The 21,486-nt window shown below is 36.9% G+C and overlaps 1 protein-coding gene across 1 annotated transcript in view; it reads right to left on the minus strand.

Moving 5' to 3' along the window:
• Positions 1–21,486, minus strand: part of cubn (cubilin (intrinsic factor-cobalamin receptor)) — a 63,448-nt gene that overhangs the window by 28,795 nt on the left and 13,167 nt on the right. Inside the window, exons 17-36 of the mRNA XM_017414114.3 lie at positions 20,298–20,488; positions 19,841–19,997; positions 18,797–18,972; positions 16,837–17,002; positions 15,551–15,776; positions 14,800–14,930; positions 12,985–13,174; positions 12,409–12,569; positions 11,869–12,050; positions 10,305–10,461; positions 9,944–10,134; positions 7,979–8,138; positions 6,715–6,896; positions 5,147–5,315; positions 3,449–3,630; positions 2,593–2,749; positions 1,886–2,002; positions 1,678–1,791; positions 988–1,116; positions 726–858 (exon numbers count right to left, since the gene is read on the minus strand). Coding sequence (XP_017269603.1) covers positions 726–858; positions 988–1,116; positions 1,678–1,791; positions 1,886–2,002; positions 2,593–2,749; positions 3,449–3,630; positions 5,147–5,315; positions 6,715–6,896; positions 7,979–8,138; positions 9,944–10,134; positions 10,305–10,461; positions 11,869–12,050; positions 12,409–12,569; positions 12,985–13,174; positions 14,800–14,930; positions 15,551–15,776; positions 16,837–17,002; positions 18,797–18,972; positions 19,841–19,997; positions 20,298–20,488 — 3,271 coding nt within the window. The remainder of the gene's footprint in view (positions 1–725; positions 859–987; positions 1,117–1,677; positions 1,792–1,885; positions 2,003–2,592; positions 2,750–3,448; positions 3,631–5,146; positions 5,316–6,714; positions 6,897–7,978; positions 8,139–9,943; positions 10,135–10,304; positions 10,462–11,868; positions 12,051–12,408; positions 12,570–12,984; positions 13,175–14,799; positions 14,931–15,550; positions 15,777–16,836; positions 17,003–18,796; positions 18,973–19,840; positions 19,998–20,297; positions 20,489–21,486) is intronic.

The following is a 21,486-nucleotide window of genomic DNA, read 5'->3' on the forward strand; positions in this document are numbered from 1 at the left end:
ATATTTTTTATTATATTTCAAATGTACAGAGAAGTCTCATGTGTATATACACACAAGACCAGCTGCTAAGGCTCTCCAAAGCATCATCATCAACATGGCTGATCTCTTCTAACCACAACCCTCCAACCCTAACCTTGACTTCAGAGGCCACAACCTTCTGTCTGACTGTGACAACAGGCCAGGTTATGATACAACTGGAGAAAATACAGCTCACCCAGCAAAAAAACTCACGCAAAGAGGAACCAGAACTGTTGAACAGCTAGAATGCTACATGAAACAATAATGGGACAACATTCCCTCCAAAACCTCCAGCAGCTGCTCAGTTCCTAGACATTTACTGACTGATGTTAAAAGAAGAGGAGATGCTTCACGGTGGGAAACTTGGACCTGGAACAATTTTAAAGAGATGTGTTGCTGACATAAAATTCAAAATTACCTAATTCTTTTTCTAAAAATGGGACAATTTCTTAAATATTTGGTATATTTACTATGTTACCCTTAAATTACTTTTGATGTGAATCGACACTGTTTAAACAAACTGAATTCATGAATAACGGATGCTTCTTTTGTTTCAGAGGCAAATAAAGACAACAGATTCTTGCCAAACAGAAACATACCAAGTGAGAACACTCTTCTAGTTTTAAATCTGTGTTAAAAATGTTGAGTGCTGATTGCAGATACGTACTGAATGTAGAAGATAGACAAGTACATTTGAAAAAACTCACATGAAGGAGAGTTGTAGGCGATTTCCTGGTGAGCTTATTATGGTCCACACACATTCTATATTCGGTGGATAGGCATCTGGAAAGTTAGGACTGTTAAATGCACCACTCTGCATCACCAGATCTCCACCACAACCTGTTCAAAGAGATGAGAAGAAGGAAATTGTCCTAAGATGCTGTCAGTGTCAAAGCAACAAATCATTCTCGTTGTCCACTGTTTTATTCAGCGTGGCTTTTAAAATGTGAGCAGTGTGTCCCACTGTACTGGAAGTGGAGGCAGAGTAGGTGGCTCTGAAGCCTTTTCCTGAGATGGAGTAGTCAGAGATGAAGTTGACCACCAAAGAGTTGCTGAAAGATGTCACTGGATGGGGTATTTCATGGCCACAGAAGCGTCCTTACAAAAAACAAAACAAACAAAAAAATGACCAAGCTGTTGACCAACTGCAGCCAAACTTAATGCACAATGATTTCACCTCAAAGTTAATTCTCTTTCATAAGCTTCCAATTTTTAATTAAACAGATGCACAATCATGAACCTACAGAAATTAGTCAGTTAAATTAAAGGTAAAATGTATATGAAATAATTTTTTTTCAAGCTTTATACTTTTGGAGTCAACACATCTAATCCATTTTAGCTTCATTTTGGGTTAATAAATGATAACCTGATGGAATCTGTCGTGTGATTTTGTTCACTTGAGGTTAGATTGGATTCATTTTAGAACCTGTTAAAGATCAGATCATTTTATGACGTCCTGACATGTAAAACTCTGGAAGTGAGAGAGAGCGGACTTTCTTTTTCCCATCACTGTAGTAGTGAAAGACAGAATTTGTTCATTTATTTTATGACGAGGCTTAGTTTTTCTTTCCAGACAGCCCCAACAAAATCACAAAGAATTCTGACAGACTTAACGATGTAGTTACTAATAAATACAGAAGAAATGTTGAGTATATCCACCTATAGAGGGTGCTTGGTAGTTGTCTCCATCCAAGAGCTCCACAGCATCATGTGAGCAGTTGACGTTTATCATCTCCAGATCAAAGTCAGTGAATGACAGGGTCACATGGTTGACTAGCCAGAAAAAAACACAATTAGTGGTCAGTTGCACCCAACATTCAGCATATACAAAACACTAAGGCTGAGAGTCTTGACTGTGGAAGCTCACATGGTTCCTGTGCTTTGATAATCCAACTACAGTTCAGGTTTGGTGGATATTGTGCTGGGTATCGTGGCGATGCAATGGCTCCACCAACATCGTCTGTTATAATAGTTGTGCCACAAGCTGTTCAAAAACAAAACTACCTGGTCAGTATGCATCAGGTAATGTTCTCCACAACATGCTCAGCACATGCACACCAGGATACAGAACATGTCTTGATTAAAACAACAGGTTGACAAAAGAAGATTTATTGAGAATTACATTAGGCAAGGTGATAAGTTTTTATGGTGTATTTAGCAGAACCTTTTGGAACCAGGAGTTTGTCTAGTCTTTAAAGCCTGTGTAAGCTCAAATTTGTTAGAAGTCTGACTGTCATGCAGTAGTTGTTTCACCACTATGCAATGCTTAGTACAATGTGCAAGTTTACCAAAAATCATTTACAGCATCCTTTCTGTTTGTTAGCTTTTATGATCAAAGTAACATCCTTCAAAAATGTGTGCGAAATTTCAAATGGTAGCTATATATCTTTTTTTGAAGTCGAACATCTGTTTTTTTCCTCCTCTTTGTTTTGCTCTGTGCTGAAAGTGAGGTGTAATACAACACATCTCCACCTGAGGTACAATAGCAATCAGACAAAGTAAGAGCATACTGATTGATCTAACAATCTGACCGATCAATGTTGACTGAAAAAGAAAGGTTAAAGGAAAACTCACCCTCAGAAAATTTAGCACTGAAGCCACGGTGGCTGCGGCTGGAATCAGACCTAAAGCGAACATAGATGGTGTTTGTTGTGGAGGTTATGGGCAGGGGAGCATTGGTGCCACAAACTTGGGCAAGCAGAGGAGAAGAAATACTTGAACCATCATGGACCTACAGATATACAGACACAGTTATTCAGCAGATCAGTTTAAAGTTATGTTTAGTAATGGTTGATGTTGGAATGAGAATATCGATCACATTCATTTTTTAAAGTTCTGTTTCACATTCAGTTCTTCATGTTTGTAAAGGTAGTATCTCAATGGGCTGCAACCAAAAGGCGAACAAAATTCATGAGGGAGTCTCCAAAATGTCTTGTGACATTGGTTTGGTTCTGAATTTCCTCATGTGACTTGCCACTTGAGATTAGAACATTTTCAAGAAACCTGTGCCACAGATTTTCTCTCCAATAAGTCACAAATTGAATGTAGGCATCTCTAACTGCAAGAGGTGCATACAAAAATAAGCTGCGATTTTTAAAAATTGGCCCTTCAAAATGCAAACTGGCTAAAGTCTAATGCACAAGAACTTTTAAATCTCACAAGTTCTAAATACTTGTGTAAATATGAAATTTCAATATTTTTAGTAAATAACAAAATATTCAAAAAAATCTTTGATTTTAAATAAATGTGTGTAGATTTACCTACTGACCTACTGAATATGTGCTTCAAATAAAATGGGATAGCCTTGAAAGGGTCTAAAAGGTTTCCATTGCCCTGATCACTCCATTTCTCTAACAGCAGTTACCAGTTCCTAGTAATACAATCTACATTATCAGTGTTTTTTCAAGAGCAGATCAAATTATCTTCTCACAGCTACATAATCCCAGGCACAGTTGCCATGGTATTCGATGTCCAGATCAGTGAAGTTCAAGAGGACACGATGACTGGGATCCACACTGATCACCCAGGAACAGTCCACGTTGTTCGGATAGCTGTTTGGATACAAAGGAGAATGAATTTCCCCTGAAGGAGCGGTCACTGGGCCTCCACAGCCTGCAGGAGAAAAGATATTTAACATTAGTGTTGCTTATCAAAAGTTGTACAGATTAACCAACAATGTAATTTACTAGTGATAGAAATATTGTTAACATTCAATACAATTTGCACAGTTTCAAAAATTGTTGTTTAATCTTTTAGAGTTTCCAAGATTTGTGAACTGGTTGTTGTTTATGCACACCTGTACCTATCTATCATGGCATGTGAATTCTTGGTCTTGTTTTGGTGTGATTTTGATTTTCATGTTTTGCGAGTCACCTGTTGTGTCGGTTTATAGAGTTGTCCTTTGATAGTTTTAGTCTTGTTTTCTGCTCTCCCTGTTGAACACCTGGCCCTAGTTTTTGAGTTTCCCTTAGTCTTTATTTCACTCAATATTATGATTACATGATGGTCATTTGTCCTTGGTTTGAATATCTTTTGTTGTGTATTTTTCAACTCGTGATCAGGTCTGGTTCAGTTGTGTTGTCCCCTGTTCACTTTCAAATATTAGATTTGTGTTTCTAGACTTCCTGTCCCTGAAGGTTTAGTTTGCAATAAATTACCATCACGTTTGCCCTTTAACTGCCTGTCTCTGAAGTTCAGACCTACATTTGGGTCTGCCTGTACATATTTCATAATATCAAACAGAATACTTTTATTCCCAGCTAGTAAATGACTTGGCTTTAGGGCAGTTTGTACTTCGGCCAAGTTGTACTTTTGCAGCTTTTGTCATCACATACACATATTGTCACAAGTTTCTTCTAACTCACACCCTCCCTGCTTTATACGCACCTTGGCAGCCTTTTTAGTGTTAATGGTTTAATCTATGGAGTATACGTTTGTAATTAAAATAGTAGGATTTGGACCAGTTTTGGTATTAGTATTAGTATTAGTGTTGTTAGTCCTGGGCCAGATGTTTTCCAAATTGCTTTGGATCCCAAGACAGAAGACATTTAAAAAAGCAGTTTAATTCAAATCAGATTAAGCTCCTAAAATATTAAGACAATTTATTATGTTTGCCTGAAAACACAAGCAGGATAAATGTGCTTTCTCTATATTTCATACAAGCAGTGTCTACTTCAATACATCTGCACTGTTGGGAGTCTGTCCTCTATATCAGTATGTTGAGTGCCTCAGCATACTGTAGATGGTTTTACATGAAGCACAGATGCAATAATGTTGACTGTAAAATAAAGCACAGCTTGATCCTGAGCAGGGTTGCAGGGAGCTGGTGCCTATAAGGATGTGTACATATGGTAAATGGATGGGTGTGAAGCATAATATCTGAAGAACGTGTGTTCAGACAAGTTGAATGGGGTCCACTCTTCTTCAAATGTGGATTAACTGTGGGCAGGTACCCACTCTGTGAAAATGTCCACTATAATACACATCCTCTCACTTTAAGTAAACATATAAAGTAACTTCCTTTTATTGTAAATAAAATGTTTAAACCTTTCCCCTTGTGTCAGTTACTGGTATCAGAACATTTTAGTTATTTACTATCAAAACTATGTCCCTGAAAATGCTAACTTACCTCCCTGGGCTTCTTCCCAGCTTGCATTGAACCCTCGACCACTGACAAAGGCGTCAGACTTGAAGCGCACGGTAACAAGGTTTCCAGTGCTGGAAACTTGCATTGGGTTTGTTGTGGTGCTGCAGAGTTCAGCCAGTTTAGGGGCTGACAAGTCTGGGCCTCCATACACCTACACAGAAGTTAAAGTAAAAAAACAAAAGGCTATCTGCAATAATTAAAAAACACTAAAAAGATCATTAACCACACATTTACTGAAGCAACACATTTGTTTGGTTATACATACAAAACTTTATTACTTTAATTAGCTCAAGTGAATCAGCTATTGTGCTCCTTCAGGCCCTGCTGTCAGTTTAGACATTTTTTTGTTCGTTTGTTTTTAAATTGGATGAATAACTGCAGTGGCAGATGAAAACATAAAACAAAATGTACAGTGTTTTCATTTTTGTATCAGAAAAACAAAAAACTTGCTTTAAAAGCTGACTAAACGATGGCTTTGACTTATGATAAAAAACAGAATTGAACTCATATTTGTTTCTTTCTGATTTTTTTTTTTGTCTGTTTTTGTAAATTTAGAACCGCAGTCATTTGGCACGGATGAATATATCTGACTTTAAATGCAGCAAAGATTGATCATACGTGGTCTTATAGTGTGGTAGTGATTTTGTGGTTGGTTAGCACATTGGTGCACACTAGCACAGTGGTACCTTACATAGCAGTGTAATGATGTATGGCAGCAATTCTCAAAGTCAAGACTCTGGTCAGAACCTGAATAAACACCGAGATAATCCGGACCCTGCCCATGTTACGTTGCTTTGCATTGAAATGCACAGGTACAATGCAATGAAGTATCTGATTGCTACTGGGGTAGTATAGAGTGAAGTGAGCACAGAGAGTGCAGGGCGCAATGAAGGAGGGAGCAGGCTGTTGTCCTTATGCTTGGTATGGAACACATGCAGAGCACATATACAAAGAAAACTTAGCTGTAAAAAGTAGAACTTTCAGCAGTAAATTAACAGTGTAGACTGCAGTAACAGCAACAAATGCTATAACTCTTCAAGCCACAAGCTGTCTGAGTCTGACAAAAGTGATGTGGCTTCATCTCTTGAGGTCAAAGCAGATGGCCGTTTATCCTGAGCTTGGTTCTGGTTCTGCTGGCGGTTTCTTCTTGTTAAAAGGGAGTCACTCCTTTCCGCTATCACCAATGTGGTGCTCAGGATGGGGGATTGCAACAACATGAAGATTCGATGCAATCTGTTGGCTTCCTTAGATAGATAACTTTTCTCATTGGCATTTTATAATGTATGTGAATGTTTTTGTACAGTGACCTGAGATGACGTTTTGGGTACATTGGCGCTATATAAATAAACTAATCTAAATTGAACTGATATGTTGTCTGGTTTGGAGATAGTAGCTCTAACAAAAAGACAGGAGGAGGAGCTGGAGGTGGGAGAGATGAACATGTTCAGATTTCTATTGTGGGGGATCCAAAATAGACAGGATTCAAAATGAGTCCATCAAAGAGACAGCTCAGGTTTGGAGACTGAGATGGTTTGGACATGTTAACTTACTTCCAGCACATCATAGTTGCAGTTCTGGTGGAATTCCACATCGAATTCATGGATAGTTAGGGTAATACTGCTGCCAGCTGCTGAGGTGATATACCAGATACACTCTGTGTTGTCAGGATACCTGACTGGATATCCCGGGCTGTTGATGGAGCCTCTGGGGCCGGAAAGCTCCCCACCACAACCTACAGAGACACACACCATTTTATTACAATTTATTTATTAAACTTTGACACAGCTGGTATTTTTATCCAAGCACAGTACTAAATTTAAACATCAGAAGTGGAAACTGTATTTTTTGCACTTGACCCCATTGTTAAGGTATTTATTTGAAATTCCCTTTAAGAGCACAAAGTGTATTCATTTTAGTTTGGTTTATTAGTTTATTTAATAGGGACCGTGCACATTAATAAACATTACCTCAAACAGCAAAGTGATGTCAGTGCTGAGAAATCTGAGAATTGTGAAACCACTTTCTTATCTGATATTTAAATAAACTACAAATGTCCACTTCTTTTCTAGAACAGAGTTCCAGTCCAGTGCAGCTTTAACAAAAAACACAAAATGACCTAAACAAATTTTCCTGAATGGAACAACACAGTCTCCTCTCTCTCTGCACTTCTGTTTATACACTTCTAATGCTGACAAACTGAGGGAAGGAGAGGTCCGGCCATGTGCAGTTTGCTACTTAAGAAAAACATTTGCATTATTTTACCATGCCCCCAACTCAACAAGCTATTTTTTGTATTATTGAATAATAATGAACATGTTGCGGTTTCTTATCAAGAACTTTATGTGTTTTTCTGTATAATTAAAGGCCTACTGTCATTTCTCAAGATGATCTCATCTTGAGAAATGACAGGGTTTTAGTTTTTGGTCAAGTCTTAAAAATGATGTCATGTGAGCAATAATGTGATCTGTTAGCACTCAAAGTATGTGCAAAGAGGGAAGCCTTTGAGCTATTAGGATATCAATATTTAGATCAATATCTACAAAGCTGACTGTTTTTATTTGGTCAATAAGCCATGGCAGCCATCCTGAATCAAACTGACTCTGAAGGCTATTTAAATATAGATGTACATACAATGATTAATGATAGATAACTTTAATAAAAAAAATATATATATATCTATATATAGATATAGATATGGATATAGATATATATATGGCCAAAGGTTGCCCTGAAGGAGCTCCAGATCTCTGTGCAATCACACTCATATTTTATTAGCACTTGGCTGATTCTGAAATTATAAATGCATCATCTTACCATTCTGGTACCACATCATCTGAAACCCAGGCATGAATATAGAGGAGTCTGTTCTGAAAACCATGGTGAGGGTAGAGCCTGTGGTGCTGTTGGCTGGTGGTGGGAAAGTTCCACAGAATTTACCAATAAGAGGAGCTTGCTCGTTAGGCCCATTATAAAGCTAGAACAGCAAGATTTGGAGAATAAAGTCAGTAAAAAGTTACATCCACAGAATATATTGTCCGAAATAAGTTTACAGAGACAAATTAAAACACCAGGAAATTAAGTACTATAATAAGATTAAATGTTTTATGGTTATTGTCGAGAGAATTAATATTTTAACACTGCATATTAAATTCAAGCTGCTATATAACCTGCAAACAGATGTCAGTGTATCTATGCTTTCTGCTTATGTGAAAATAATGAAAGAGACAACAAACAATAAACATTATGTGCAGTTAAATACATCTAAGAGTCTCCATGCATAATAAAATACAAACAACAAAAAATCAACAAATCAACAAAAATCAGTCCTGAAATTAAACCAGATTCAATACCCTTAAATTACACAGAAAATACTTTTGACATTTCATGTAGGATTAACTGAGAGATTGACCTAATGTCTCTATAACACTTTACAATAAGGATACACTTACAAATTACTAATAAATGAGTAATAATGCAGTTATTAGTCCATCTGTACAAACTCAAATTGGTAATAAAAAAAAAAAGTTGCAATCTTGACTGGCTTCTTATGGTTACTTGCATGTAAGCACTATGAGGATTTGTTTTGGGATGTAAAACTAATTTAATTAAAAAAAGAAAAAAAAAGCAGAGTAACTAACAACAATTTACATTTACCTGTATAAATGAAAGGAAAGCTGTTGATTTATCCAAATAGTGAGTTTTATAACTATTATATAAATGATTGCTAATAGTTCTTAAAGCCAGGAAAAACCTATTTATAAGTCACTTGTAAAGAGACCCTTATTGTAAAGTGGTATTAATATCTTTTGAGAGTATTTTAACTCTTGAAATGAAAGAGAAGCAAGAAGAAAGTTGGATTGTTTTGCTGTGCACATAGAAGTTCCAAAAATAAGGAAGACTCAGTTAACCCATAAATCAGAGAATATTTTAAAAACATTTTTATAACAATTTATAACAGAAAGTGAAAATGGATGTGTTAACTTCCAAAAAATATATAAATAAAGATTCTGTCTGTAATGGGTTAATTTTAAGCATTTTTGCAGATAAGAATTTGTCGGCCCATGTATGAAGGTACATGAAATTGTTTTCTTAACATTTAACCCTCCTGTGACCTTCGGTCAAATGGACCCAAAGTTACAAGGGCTGCAGGAGGGTTAAACTAAAACCAGTGGGACATGCCTGGAAAACCTCTAAAGGGAGGTGTCCAGGAGGCATTTTATTTAGGTGCCTGAAGCACCTGAACTGACTCTTTTTGATACAAAGGAACAGTGACACTAGTCTGAGTTCCCCCCAGATGACAGAGCTCCTCACCTTATCTTTAAGGCCACCCTATGAAGTAAGCTCATTTCAGCTGCTTGTTTCTGAGATCTTGTTCTCTTGGTCATGATCCATACCTCTTGACCACAGGTGGGGGTTGGAATGTAAACAGATAAATAAATTGAGAGCTTTGCCTTTCAACTCAACTTTTTCTTCATCGTGACAGACTGAAATAACGCCCTCATTACTGCGGACAAGGGCTCGATCTGACAATCCATCTCCCATTCCATCCTAACATCACTCGTAATCTCCCCAACCTAGAGTCATCCCAGCCACTTCATACTCTGCTGTGAATCACCAAAAGAGCAACTAAGATGCAAGGTATTCAGGGAGTAAAAATAAAGAGGTCTAAAAAATAATAACAAACTAAATCTTTGAACGATAGCCGTACCACACAGTAACTGCTAAAATAGCAAGTGTGTGCACGTCAGTACAAATTAAATTCTGTGTGCATCTGTGTACCTGGATGTAGTCATAGCTACAGTAGCTGGAACTGCCCTCTAACTGGAAGGCAGTAAAGGTGTAGTTGATGGTGTTTCCACTGGTGGCCTGGATGGTCCAGCTGCACTGGGAATTGGCTGGGTAGTTATTTGGAAAGTTCAGTGACTCGATCACTCCTCTGTGTCGACCTGAGATCAGGATGTTCTGACAATCTGAAAACAAACACAATCAGACACTCTTAGTCAATACAGAACAATACTGTGAGTTTTGAGAGACGATAATAGGAACTCTTCTATTATCCTCTCTCTTTTTATAGGTGTTTAAGGTGTTAAGAGACTGCAGCAGTGTGAAGGCATTGCGCAAACTGAGTATGTTCTCATACTGGAGCTATATGATGCTAGGAAGCCTCCAGCGCTGACACTGCTGTCTGTGCGGAGTTTGATGTACATCTGACTGCTGGAAGAATTGATGCTGCTTGGGAGCTGTGTGCCACAGAGTCTGGCCAACTCTGAAGCACTGGTGCTGTTTCCATCAAATACCTGAAAACACAAGATGAATATAAATTACATGAGAGCAATGTTTACTGCAGTTTGTTCAAATGTCAAGATTGAGAAAGAGATGATTCAACCGAGTTGTTTAAGATCATGAAAAACCCTTAGAAATCTCTGGAAGAACACTGAGCTGCTGTTATGGAGGGGGGCATGCACAACAAGCAGCTGAGGAGGCAGCCAGCTGACCGGATGAGTACACAGAATGCAATATGCAAGAAGTTAAATGATAGATAGATAGATAGATAGATAGATAGATAGATAGATAGATAGATAGATAGATAGATAGATAGATAGATAGATAGATAGATAGATAGATAGATAGATAGATAGATAGATAGATAGATAGATAGATAGATAGATAGATAGATAGATAGATAGATAGATAGATAACAAAGTTTATTCATTATAGTTTGGTTTATTAGTTTATTTAATAACTGAGCTTACGTAAAGGCAACTAGGAAATCAAGAAAACACTCAACTCAATCAAATAAAGGAGAAAAGAAAAGCAAGCAAAAGAACATTGCCATCCCATATGTGTCTGAAGTGTCTGAGAAACTCAGAAGGATGTTTTCCAAGCACAATATTCCAGTGCATTTCGAACCTAAGAACACTCTCAGACAGAGACTGATTTACCTTAAGGATAAAACACCTAAACACAAGCGTAGCAGTGTGGTATATGCTATCCAGTGCAGCGAGAGATGTTCAGACCTCTATATTGGAGAAACAAAACAGTAGCTACACAAAGGGATGGAACAACACAGAAGAGTCAGCTCGTCTGGTCAAGACTCAGCACTTCATCTACATCCCAAGAACAAGTTTTGAGGACAGTAATGTGGAAATTTTAGAAAGGGAAGACAGGTGGCTTGAGAAGGGAATGAAAGAAGCCATCAATGTTAAACATGAAAAACCAACATTAAACTGAAGAGGTTCCAACTTTTTAACACCTTTAGTGTAGCCTTGACTCATCTCTCCAAGCAGTTTTACAATCATCCACACCTTGAAACATGGGACCAAAACAGCTCATGTTGACGTCATGAGGAAGCATTCAACAAGTGTCACTGACCCAAACGACTCACATGATGCAGGGGTGGGTCAGCAACTCATGTGACCCAATGGCCCTATTATTGTCATTGTTATAACAGCAACTTATAAACCTGGAATTCAAAACCCACGATCAGAACCAAAAAACCTTTTGGATTAGATGTGAAACATTTTCAAGAATCAATTGAAATCCAGTTGTCTTCTATTGAACCATTGAGGACAGACATGTCCTGGATGACAACACAAATTAATGCATTACATTAACTGCACTGTTTACAACATCAAATACCTTGGAGTAAAGTATTTAGGAAGTTTAACCAGTGCACCTACATGTTGTTAAGATACATTACTCACTGCTAGGTAATCATAAGAGCAGGATGAGCTGGATTCCAGGTGAAAATCTGAGAAAGAAAGCTGGAGTTGACTGCCCTGGCTGGTCTTAATGTGCCAATAGCACTCTGCATTAGGGTGGTATGGCAGAGGGTAGTTAGGAGAAGAAAATCCTCCAGTTGCAGTTGTCAGCGTTCCTCCACAACCTTGGAAGATAGAAAAATAAATTATAAAATAACAAAATTTTCACTTAAAAAAGGAGTGCTTTCATCTTTATCCAATCATCTGACGGAGTACTGTGAGCAAGACAGACTTAGAAAATGCTGAATGGTGTTTTGGTACTAATACCATGTATAGTAAACAATGTTCATAAAAGTAAAGCAGCTTTTTAATCCTCTCATACATTAAACAAACTTGCTTGACAACACAGGAACCTCCATTTGTTTGAATGAAGAAGACCACTGCAGCCCTGACCCCCTCCCCAACTAAAACCATCACCACCACCAAAAACAAAACATCTGAGTAAATAAAACAATAACAAAATACAAAACAATAAATCCTTACCCGTTTGTGTTCCATCCCAGTGGGCAATAAACCCTTGACGCGTGATTGACGTGTCAGAGCGGAACCTGACCCATAAACGGTTGCTATGGGACACCAGAACTGGAGGCTTTTGATTGCCACAAAATTTACCAATCAATGGAGATGTTTCATAACCACCATCCCTGCACAAGTCAAAGGTAGTTAACAATAGTATTGTCCCATTTAGTCAAAACAATGTAATTTAGTTTGAATGGCTGCAGAGGGACTTAACTCCACAGTTTAAAGTAACGAGTTGATTTCTCTGTGTACATAACTTCATAGCCTTTATGTCCATTAAATGGTATATGATAATCTTAACATTAATGGTTATTAAGTTTACATGCCATACTGGTGTTATGTTAAGTGTTATGTAAACAGTTATACATAATAATTATAATCATGACATCATTTTTCCTGTTTCAGTTGTAAGTAATTGAAAAACAATAATAAAATAACAAAATGTGCTGGTGGTATTAAAAATCCAAACTGTAGAAAAATGACAAGGGCTCTTTTTGTCACACAGAGAACCAAACTCTATCATTGTACTTCTTTTCTTACCTGATCTCCACAAAGTCATAGGTGCAAGATGGAGGAGTGCCCTCCAAGTCAAATGTTGTGAAGTTCAGCATAATCTGCATGTTGAGCTGAACAATGATCTTAAAGACACAGTTTCTGCTGCTTGGGTAGTAGTCAGGGAAGTTGGGTGAACTGAAAGAACCTGTTGGAGAAGTGAGGGTCCCACCACAATCTAAGGAGAAATTAAAAATATGGATATTATATAGTATTCTGAATGCTGTGTTTTTATGCAGATTTAAAGTAAAGTAGCTTATACTCTTAAAACCCTGAGGCAAATTTTGGGGTTTTACATATGGTATCAGGAGCAACCATATACAATAATGTTGTGAAACTTTCCTTTATTTTAAAATAATTTAGTTCCTACAGTCATCGTATTTTATGTATAATGTTGCTTTATACATAAAATGTTCTATACAAAAATACTTTACTCAATTTAGAAGAAGGGTTTCTACAGCATACAGTTAAAGGGTCAAGCATGTTAAATTAAAAATGGGCAACAATAAAAAAAATACTTTGGTTTGTTTACTGGCCACTGAAATAGAAAAACACTGGAATGGACCACAAAATGTATGGAACTTGGGTTGATTATTTCTTTGTTGTAACTATATATATTTCTAATTGTTCTTAATTTCTGTAAACTACTTTGCAGTTGAGCAACTTTTGGGGACACCATCAGCTAGATGAGCAGCACAATAACCAGATTCTGGCTCATAATACGGTCAGGAGAACAGATAAATACTGATTGACGTATTAGTGCTGTTGTTGTGTTTCTGGGAAAGCTGCATTACATGACGAGGAAAAAGACTCCAGGGTGGACTCCTGAGTGCGGTGGAAGATTTCACATATATGTTTGAGAAGTTTCCAGTTTTTCTGCTCCACGTGAGGTTCCATGTTTTGACATCGCTTCAGAGAGATCCTTAAACTTCTCTTTGTCTGACCCCTTTTCTGCCACCAATTTTCTTTGGGATACCCTATGCCCTACACAACACAGCCCTGAAAGTCAGGAGAATACTCAGATCTTTACATCACTTTAAGGTGACAAGTCTACAGAGGGTGTTTTATTATAAATCTAAAAAAATATTAGGTGAAGATTATAGGGCCTGAATTTCATTTGAAGTAAAAGCCTGCCTGATCCTGCATTATTTGACAAGACATCTGGACATAAGGACCCCACTCTGCTGACACACAGCTTGCATTTAAAGAATATAAAAGCTGTACACTTTTGGCACAACGATAATGCAATTTCTAAAATGGCCTTATTAAGCAGTAACCCATTAAACAAAGCAGGACATGCTTAACTCAGTGTTTTTATTGCTGTACTCAAGGCTTGGATCCTTTATCAACTAATGATCACATCTTTATCCAAACATCCTCCTCAGTTTAAATAGTGTGGCTGTCGGGATTTGGAATTTTGGGCCATCTGTCTTTGTCTATTCCCTGCTGGTTCATAGTTTCCTGTTAGAAGTTCATGCCACGTCATCCATGCCTTGTCCTCGTTTTTGCTCCAAGTCTGTTCATGTTCCACATTTTGTATTTAGTTTAATTCTGCTGCCACGTCAGCTTTTGTTTTCTGTTTAATTTTTCATTTTAATAAATTAGTTTCCTTTTAATTATGAGTCTGCACACTGTGTTCACCTCCTTCCTCACCCATTACTACAGTGGCTTTCATAAGTAAATCACTTTTCCTTTTGTTAAAACTTGCAGTGAAAGCTGACCTTGTGTTTCCATGTTTAAAGCAAACCATCTAAAATATATATTTATTAAAAACTGAAGTCATTTGGCAAATCTATTGAGTACCTGTGGTTGCATTTATAGATATATAACTGGCAGAAAACCCCTCATGGCTTAAACTCGAATCAGACACAAATAACAGGGTCAGCTGGTTGTCAGAACTGGTGAGTGATGGAGGCACCGAACGTCCACAATACCTGCACATACAAAACACAACAAACCATTATAACTGCTTTACAAAATACTTAGAACTCCATTATGACTGCTTTTGTTGCCTTAGTCAAATGCTTTATAATACGTTAAGTCATGTATACTCAGCTCTTCCTTACAGCAGGCTGAATATTCAGGCTTATTATTTTTAAATATATAAATATTATAAGCTTCATTTTATTTATTTTGTCATACTGAAATAAAAAAATTCAAGCCTGTATTTTGTATTTGCAAGTGCATGTTTTAGTTTACACTTTATTTGGTAGTAATGTTGACTGTAAAAACAAAATGAACTAAAATTAAACTGTTGATTATGATTTTTCAATACAAAAGATAGTTGTTTAGATCAGTGAATCCCAACCCTGGTCCTCGAGGACCACATGTTTTAGTTGTTTCCCTGCTTTGACACACCTGATTTGAATGAGGGAGTGATTAACAGGCTTCTGCAGACTGAAAGGACCTGCTGAAAAGCAGGGAAACAATGAAAACATGCAGGATAGTGTTCCTTGAGGACCGATTAATCAAAAAACCGATTAATCAAAAAATTAGTCAATAAGAAACTGAAATAAAAATAGCCATTAGTAGCAGCCCTTTGTGAGTGTTGTACCTGCCAAGCTTGTTTCCAGTCCCCACCGTACCATTGTCATAAACCTCAACGTAATCATAATTACAGTTAACGTGGTATTCCAGGTTGAATGAGTCAAACGACAGTCGAATCAGGTTGCCCACTGGAACATTAATGTACCAGGTACAATTAGCACCATGGGGATAGCCACTTGGGTGGCCAGGGCTTGTAATGGTGCCTGAAGTGCTCGTCAGGGTCCCCCCACAGCCTGGCATAAGAAAACATTAGAAATAAGACTTTTCAAAACATTATAAGAAGCGTTTAAGAAACAAAATAAAAATAATATTAATTTTGGTAAATAATGTAACACGTTTAGAGCACAGGAACATGGTATAAAGATATAAAATTAATAACATAAGATTGTTGCCTCAAACAAATTGACTTGGAAATAAATAGGTTTGTTTCTTTCACTCCATATATGACTGTCAGGATTTGGGTATTCTTGAGTTTAATATTGTATTAAGTTTATTGTTTCATGTTTTCTTTTGTTGTTCTGCCCCCTGTGTTCCTCGTGCTATCTCTCACTCTCCCTCAGTAGATCTGTCAGCCTGCCTCACCTCCACACCTGTCCTTGTTAGTAATCAGTCACCTGTTTCCACTCCCTCATTACCCTCAATCTTTAAAACCTGGTTGTTTTCCTCACTTACTCACTCACTCATTGTCCCTCTTATGTGCTGTCTGGTCATCCTCGTGTTTTGACTTTTATGTTCCCTGCAACTCTGGATTTTGTTATGTAGTTTTAGTTGCTGCCATGTCAGCCTTTTGTTTTTGTTCTCTGGTCAGTCTGCATCTTGGGTCCAAACCATCCACCATCCACCAAACCCAACAATGACAAATGCTCTATAATGTATTGATGTGTTAGTGTTGGTGTGTATGAAGTGTTTGTATATGTGTTTTTTGTGTTTATGTATTTGTCCTCAGTTACGAGTTCAAATTCTGTCATCTAAACAAATCCACTCAGTCCAAATAATGTAGATCAGAAATTAGTCAGCAGCAGTCAATACTTGACTATATTGATTATCCCTCACCACCATGAAATGTGGTTGATCATGTAATTTACACACGCTTCTGTCAAAGAAGTTCTTAAAGAGTAGAAAATTAATATAAGGCTTGAACTTTTGAATCTAAAGAAAAAAAAAATGAAACGAAATATATAAAATTACTTATCTAGATTTTGAACAAAAGTATGAAGAACATTTTCATAATTGTTATTTCTGTATAACCAAAGATGACAGTTTGAAATCTGATGACAAAGATATTTCTCTCACCCTCTATGGCAGAGCCATAGGCTGCTTCAAAGCCGTGGTTGCTGACAGAGGAGTCTGTCCTGAACTGGATATACATAGACCTCTGTGTGGACTGGAGTCTGGGAGGAATCGCAGCACCACAAAATGTCCCCAGCAGGGGAGAGCTAGACGTGGACCCATCCCTGACCTAGAAAAAGAAGCAAACAGGTGCCAGCAGTTGTTTATTCTGTTTTATTCTTTCTTTGCAACCAAAACACTACATTCTGAGCTTTGCAAAAGTTTTTCTTACCCCTTTCTAAGTTTTGTTACAACCATTACCATCAAAGTTTTTAGTATTTATTTCATATTTTTTGAGTTGGATGGCTGTTTCATGCTAAGCACAAAATGAAGACTTGCATGTGAAGACATACTTGCAAAACAACGTAAGCACATCTTTAAAAATGTGTGTATACATAACATCCTGTATGTGTTAAAAGGTGAAACTGTAGGCTTGGCTGAAGGTGCAGAAAGTCACAAACATTTTGATTCTATTCCCTGGAGTGTTTTTCTGACTACATAAAATGTAATTAAACCAATACATTTTTAAAATCTTTTTCTAAGCAATATTTTTTGACTTGGAACACTAAATTTAGATTTAATTTTGTGTGTGTGTGTGTTTTTATACAAAACAATTTATACAGAATAATCACATAATTTTGACCACTTTAGTTTAGCGAACAAAAACTAACTACTAACTAGGTGAATAAAAACGTGCAAATTAGCTACAAAAACACTCTTAAGCATTTCCTAATTGTTTATTCTGAATGACCTAATTCTACAATGAACAGCTCATTAATTAGGAGTTTCTTTGCAATAATTTTGGTATAAATCTTAAAAGGCAACAATACAACAGGAGTAAGTGTTTTTTGTTGTTGTTGTTGTTTTGTTTTTGTTTTTTGTTTTTTTTGGGGGGGTTGCCTTGGTAACACATCAGTTCTTTATTTCGAAGTTATCTCTTGTGCCGGTCCCAAGCCCATGTAAATGATGAGGGTTGCATCAGGAAGGGCATTAGGGGTAAAACATTTTGTCAAAGCAAACATGCAAGTTCATCTAACCGGCACCATACTGGATCGGTCGAGGCCAGGGTTAACAACGACCGCCATCTATGCTGCTGACAAACAGGGTGCAGGTGGAATATGTGCTACTGTTAGTCGGAGACCATGATGAGGGAAACATGCCAGGAGACAGAGGGAGAAGAGGAAAGTCAAGAGCGTAGGATTGAGGGTAGCAACTCTAAATGTAGGGACAATGACAGGCAAAGGTAGAGAGCTGGCTGACATCATGCAGAGGAGGAAGGTAGATGTATTATGTGTTCAAGAGACCAAGTGGGAAGGCAGCAAGGCTCGCAACATTGGGGCAGGGTTTAAGCTGTTTTACCATGGTGTGGATAGGAAGAGAAAGGAGTAGGGCTGGTCCTTAAGGAGGCAAAACAGCAGAAAGAATAAGAAGAAAGAAAGCAAAAAATGCAATAATTTCTGCAACTGAGTGATGGACTGCATCTTGAAGCAAATAGATTGATTAAAATGCACATGTTCTATTTCCATTCTATGTCAGGAAAAAAAGTATGAGGATAGTTTTCTTGTTATATGTAATGAAGGTTTTGCACATTTAAAAAAACACATAATGGTCCAAAACTACACTGTCCAGGAAAAAAACTACCTTTATATTTCAGTCTGTTTTCAGAATTTCAGATTCTTATTTATGCTTAATTAAGAGTTAATATGCTACTGATTTACATGTTAAAAAGCACTTAGTGGTTAGTTTGTATTCCCTAAAGTGTTACCAAAAATCCACACTGTTAAGCTTACTGATCACAACTTTTGTATACATCTCATCAACATTATTTTCTCTGCAAACTGAAATGAATATATGAACTTCATCGGTGATTTTATGTTTTAATGCTTGATTTGTCAGGTGATTCAATAAAGGGATTTGACTTTACCTCAACGTAGTCAAACCTGCAGGAGCCTCCCTCAACGTCAAAAGCGAGGAAGTTGAGTGTGACCACATAGCCCTCCGGTTGGTTAATGACCCACTCACAGATTTTGTTATGGGGATAAGGGTTTGGGTGGTAGGGAGAGTGGAACTGTCCCGTCCCAGATAAAATACCTCCACAAGCTGGGAATAGAAAGGAACACTGAGCAGTTAAAACTGATGTATTATGTGTGAAGTATGTTTCTTTTAGCAAACATCAGACAGTTTATTCATAAAGCCAAATTATAAAATGTGTTACGCCCTAATGACTTTCACTGGACAATCACTTGTGCATCTCTGAACAAGTGGTTAGTACAGATCAGTAAATAGTGTATAATAAACAATATCAAGTCTAAACATATCAAACTAATTATAATAATATAAACAAGGTGGTTTATAACCTAATATTATAAAAAAATTATTGCACAATTACTCATTGGACGTGAACAGTGAAACATGCTTGGAATGAAAGAGCATGTAACGTAAAAACAACAATCAACCAAATATTGAGCCCTGAAGGACTCCATATAAAATATGTGCTGAGGGGAAAACCTGACTTTTATCCTGGGTGAAAGAAAAAGTTCTATTTGTTAAGTAGAACTTAAACCATTTTTGTAAAGTGCTTTTAGTGCCAATACAGCTCTTCACCACATTATTTAATATTTGTAAACAAAATTAAAAGTTTTTATATATGTTCAGAATACAAGATCAATGTTTGAATTTGTTTAAAATGAACCTTGCACAGCCCTTTTGCTAACACAAACTGGATGGGCTTAATATTAGCTGCAACAGTTTAAAAAAACTCATTCAGAAAATGAAACATCAGTCAAACAGAACAAGAGAACAAACAATATTTATGTGTCATGTAAGTGATTTAAAAGAAGCAGGTTTTCAGTCATGTGAGAAAAACTTTAGGATGTATTTTGCAGTGAAGGGATGCATTGAAAGTACTGTTTAAAAACAACATTAAAACCATTGGTGTGATGATATGATGTTAATGTGAAACTCTCACCAACAGTGTAGACAGCCCTGAAACCAGCCCGAGTGACTGAATTGTCAGATTTGAAGCGTATCCACAGCGACTCGGTTGATGAGACAATGGGGGCTGGGAGGGAGCTTCCACAATACTTCCCTATCAGAGGATCAGTTTCCAATCTCCCGTCACGTATCTGCACAGAAAATGGAGAAAGTCATAAACTGGAATGAGCTTTTCTCTCAGAGGCTGTGTGGTCAATATCAAAAGGTCGTTAAAAATGGTAAAATAAACTAAATTTGTGAGGATGCACTGCTAACAGTTCAGTTCATTCTCTTTACTGTATGTCAAAACCAGATTACGAGTAATACCAAGAGGATTAGTAGCTTTGTGGAAATTTTGGGTAAAATCAACTGTCACAACAAAATATTAAATACTTGTAGGTAGAAAGTATGTTAGGTAATTTTATTACTAAAATGTGACAAACCACTGTTACCTCCACATAGTCAAAAGAACAGCCACTGTGAGTCTCGAGATCCATGTGAGTGAAGTTAAGAGCCACCCTTTCGCCAGTCTGCAACCTGATCAAGTAGATACACTGGCGGTTGTGAGCATAGTTATTGGGCCAGTTGGGGGAAATTATGATGCCTTCAGTGTCAGTGAATGTACCACCACAGCCAGGATCACCTAAAGATAAAACAAAACAAAATCAAATCAAATCAAAGGAAAACACAAATACTCCTCTCAGAGTTAGCAGTTTTATTACTCATACTGTAGGGTTTTATGGAAAGCAGGATGTGAACAGCTAATACAGTATTCTATTGAGTTCAGTTTATTTACTGTATATAACATAAATTCACAATGAAAGTATTCTCAAGTCATTATAGATTATAGATTCATATTCAAATCCTTATTAATACAGTCCAATTCAATCCAAATAGAATTCAATGAATTATAAAATGTTAGGTAGGAAATAATCTATTCAAGGAAGCTATAAGTAAGAAAAAAAACTTCTTTTAACAGGAAGAAACAATCTGTTTGAGGAGTTTTAGTCAGAGTTTAGAGCTCATTATTGCACAGAAACAGAACTGGTGAAAGTTACTAATAATATTCTCCTGGCCTCAGTGGAAGAAGGGTTTCTACAGTATAAACCCTCAGACAGTGGACTTGTGCCCATACTTGTCCTGTTAGATCTCAGTGCTGCATTTGATACAAGTGATCAGGCTTGAACATGATATTGGCATTACAGGAACAGCTCTAGGATGTTTTAAATCATATTCATTTGATAGATTCCATTTTGTTTATTTTATTAATGAATCTTCTTCATACACCAAGTTAGTTATGGAGTTCCTCAGGGTTCAGTGATTAGACCAGTACTACATAGTTTATATTTGTTGAAACTTTTCAAAATTCATAAAATTCTGAATATTTTCTAATTTAATTATTAAATCATTTAATCAGAAATAAATTGAATTGTGACATGCCAAAAGATTCCCAATCTTAGTATGAACAATCAAATGAATCAACATAGAAGATTGGAGCAATTAACTGCCTTTGATGACTTTGTTGTAAACTAATGGAGGACAAATAACAATGGCGGTAATAAAAATACAATTGTTGAAGTTTTCTTGTCCTGTTGTACTGTCACAAAGTAAATTCCTGCAAGTATTCGGACAGTTTTATAC

Source organism: Kryptolebias marmoratus, linkage group LG21 (assembly GCF_001649575.2).
Source record: "Kryptolebias marmoratus isolate JLee-2015 linkage group LG21, ASM164957v2, whole genome shotgun sequence".
NCBI classification, from domain to species: Eukaryota; Metazoa; Chordata; class Actinopteri; order Cyprinodontiformes; family Rivulidae; genus Kryptolebias; species Kryptolebias marmoratus.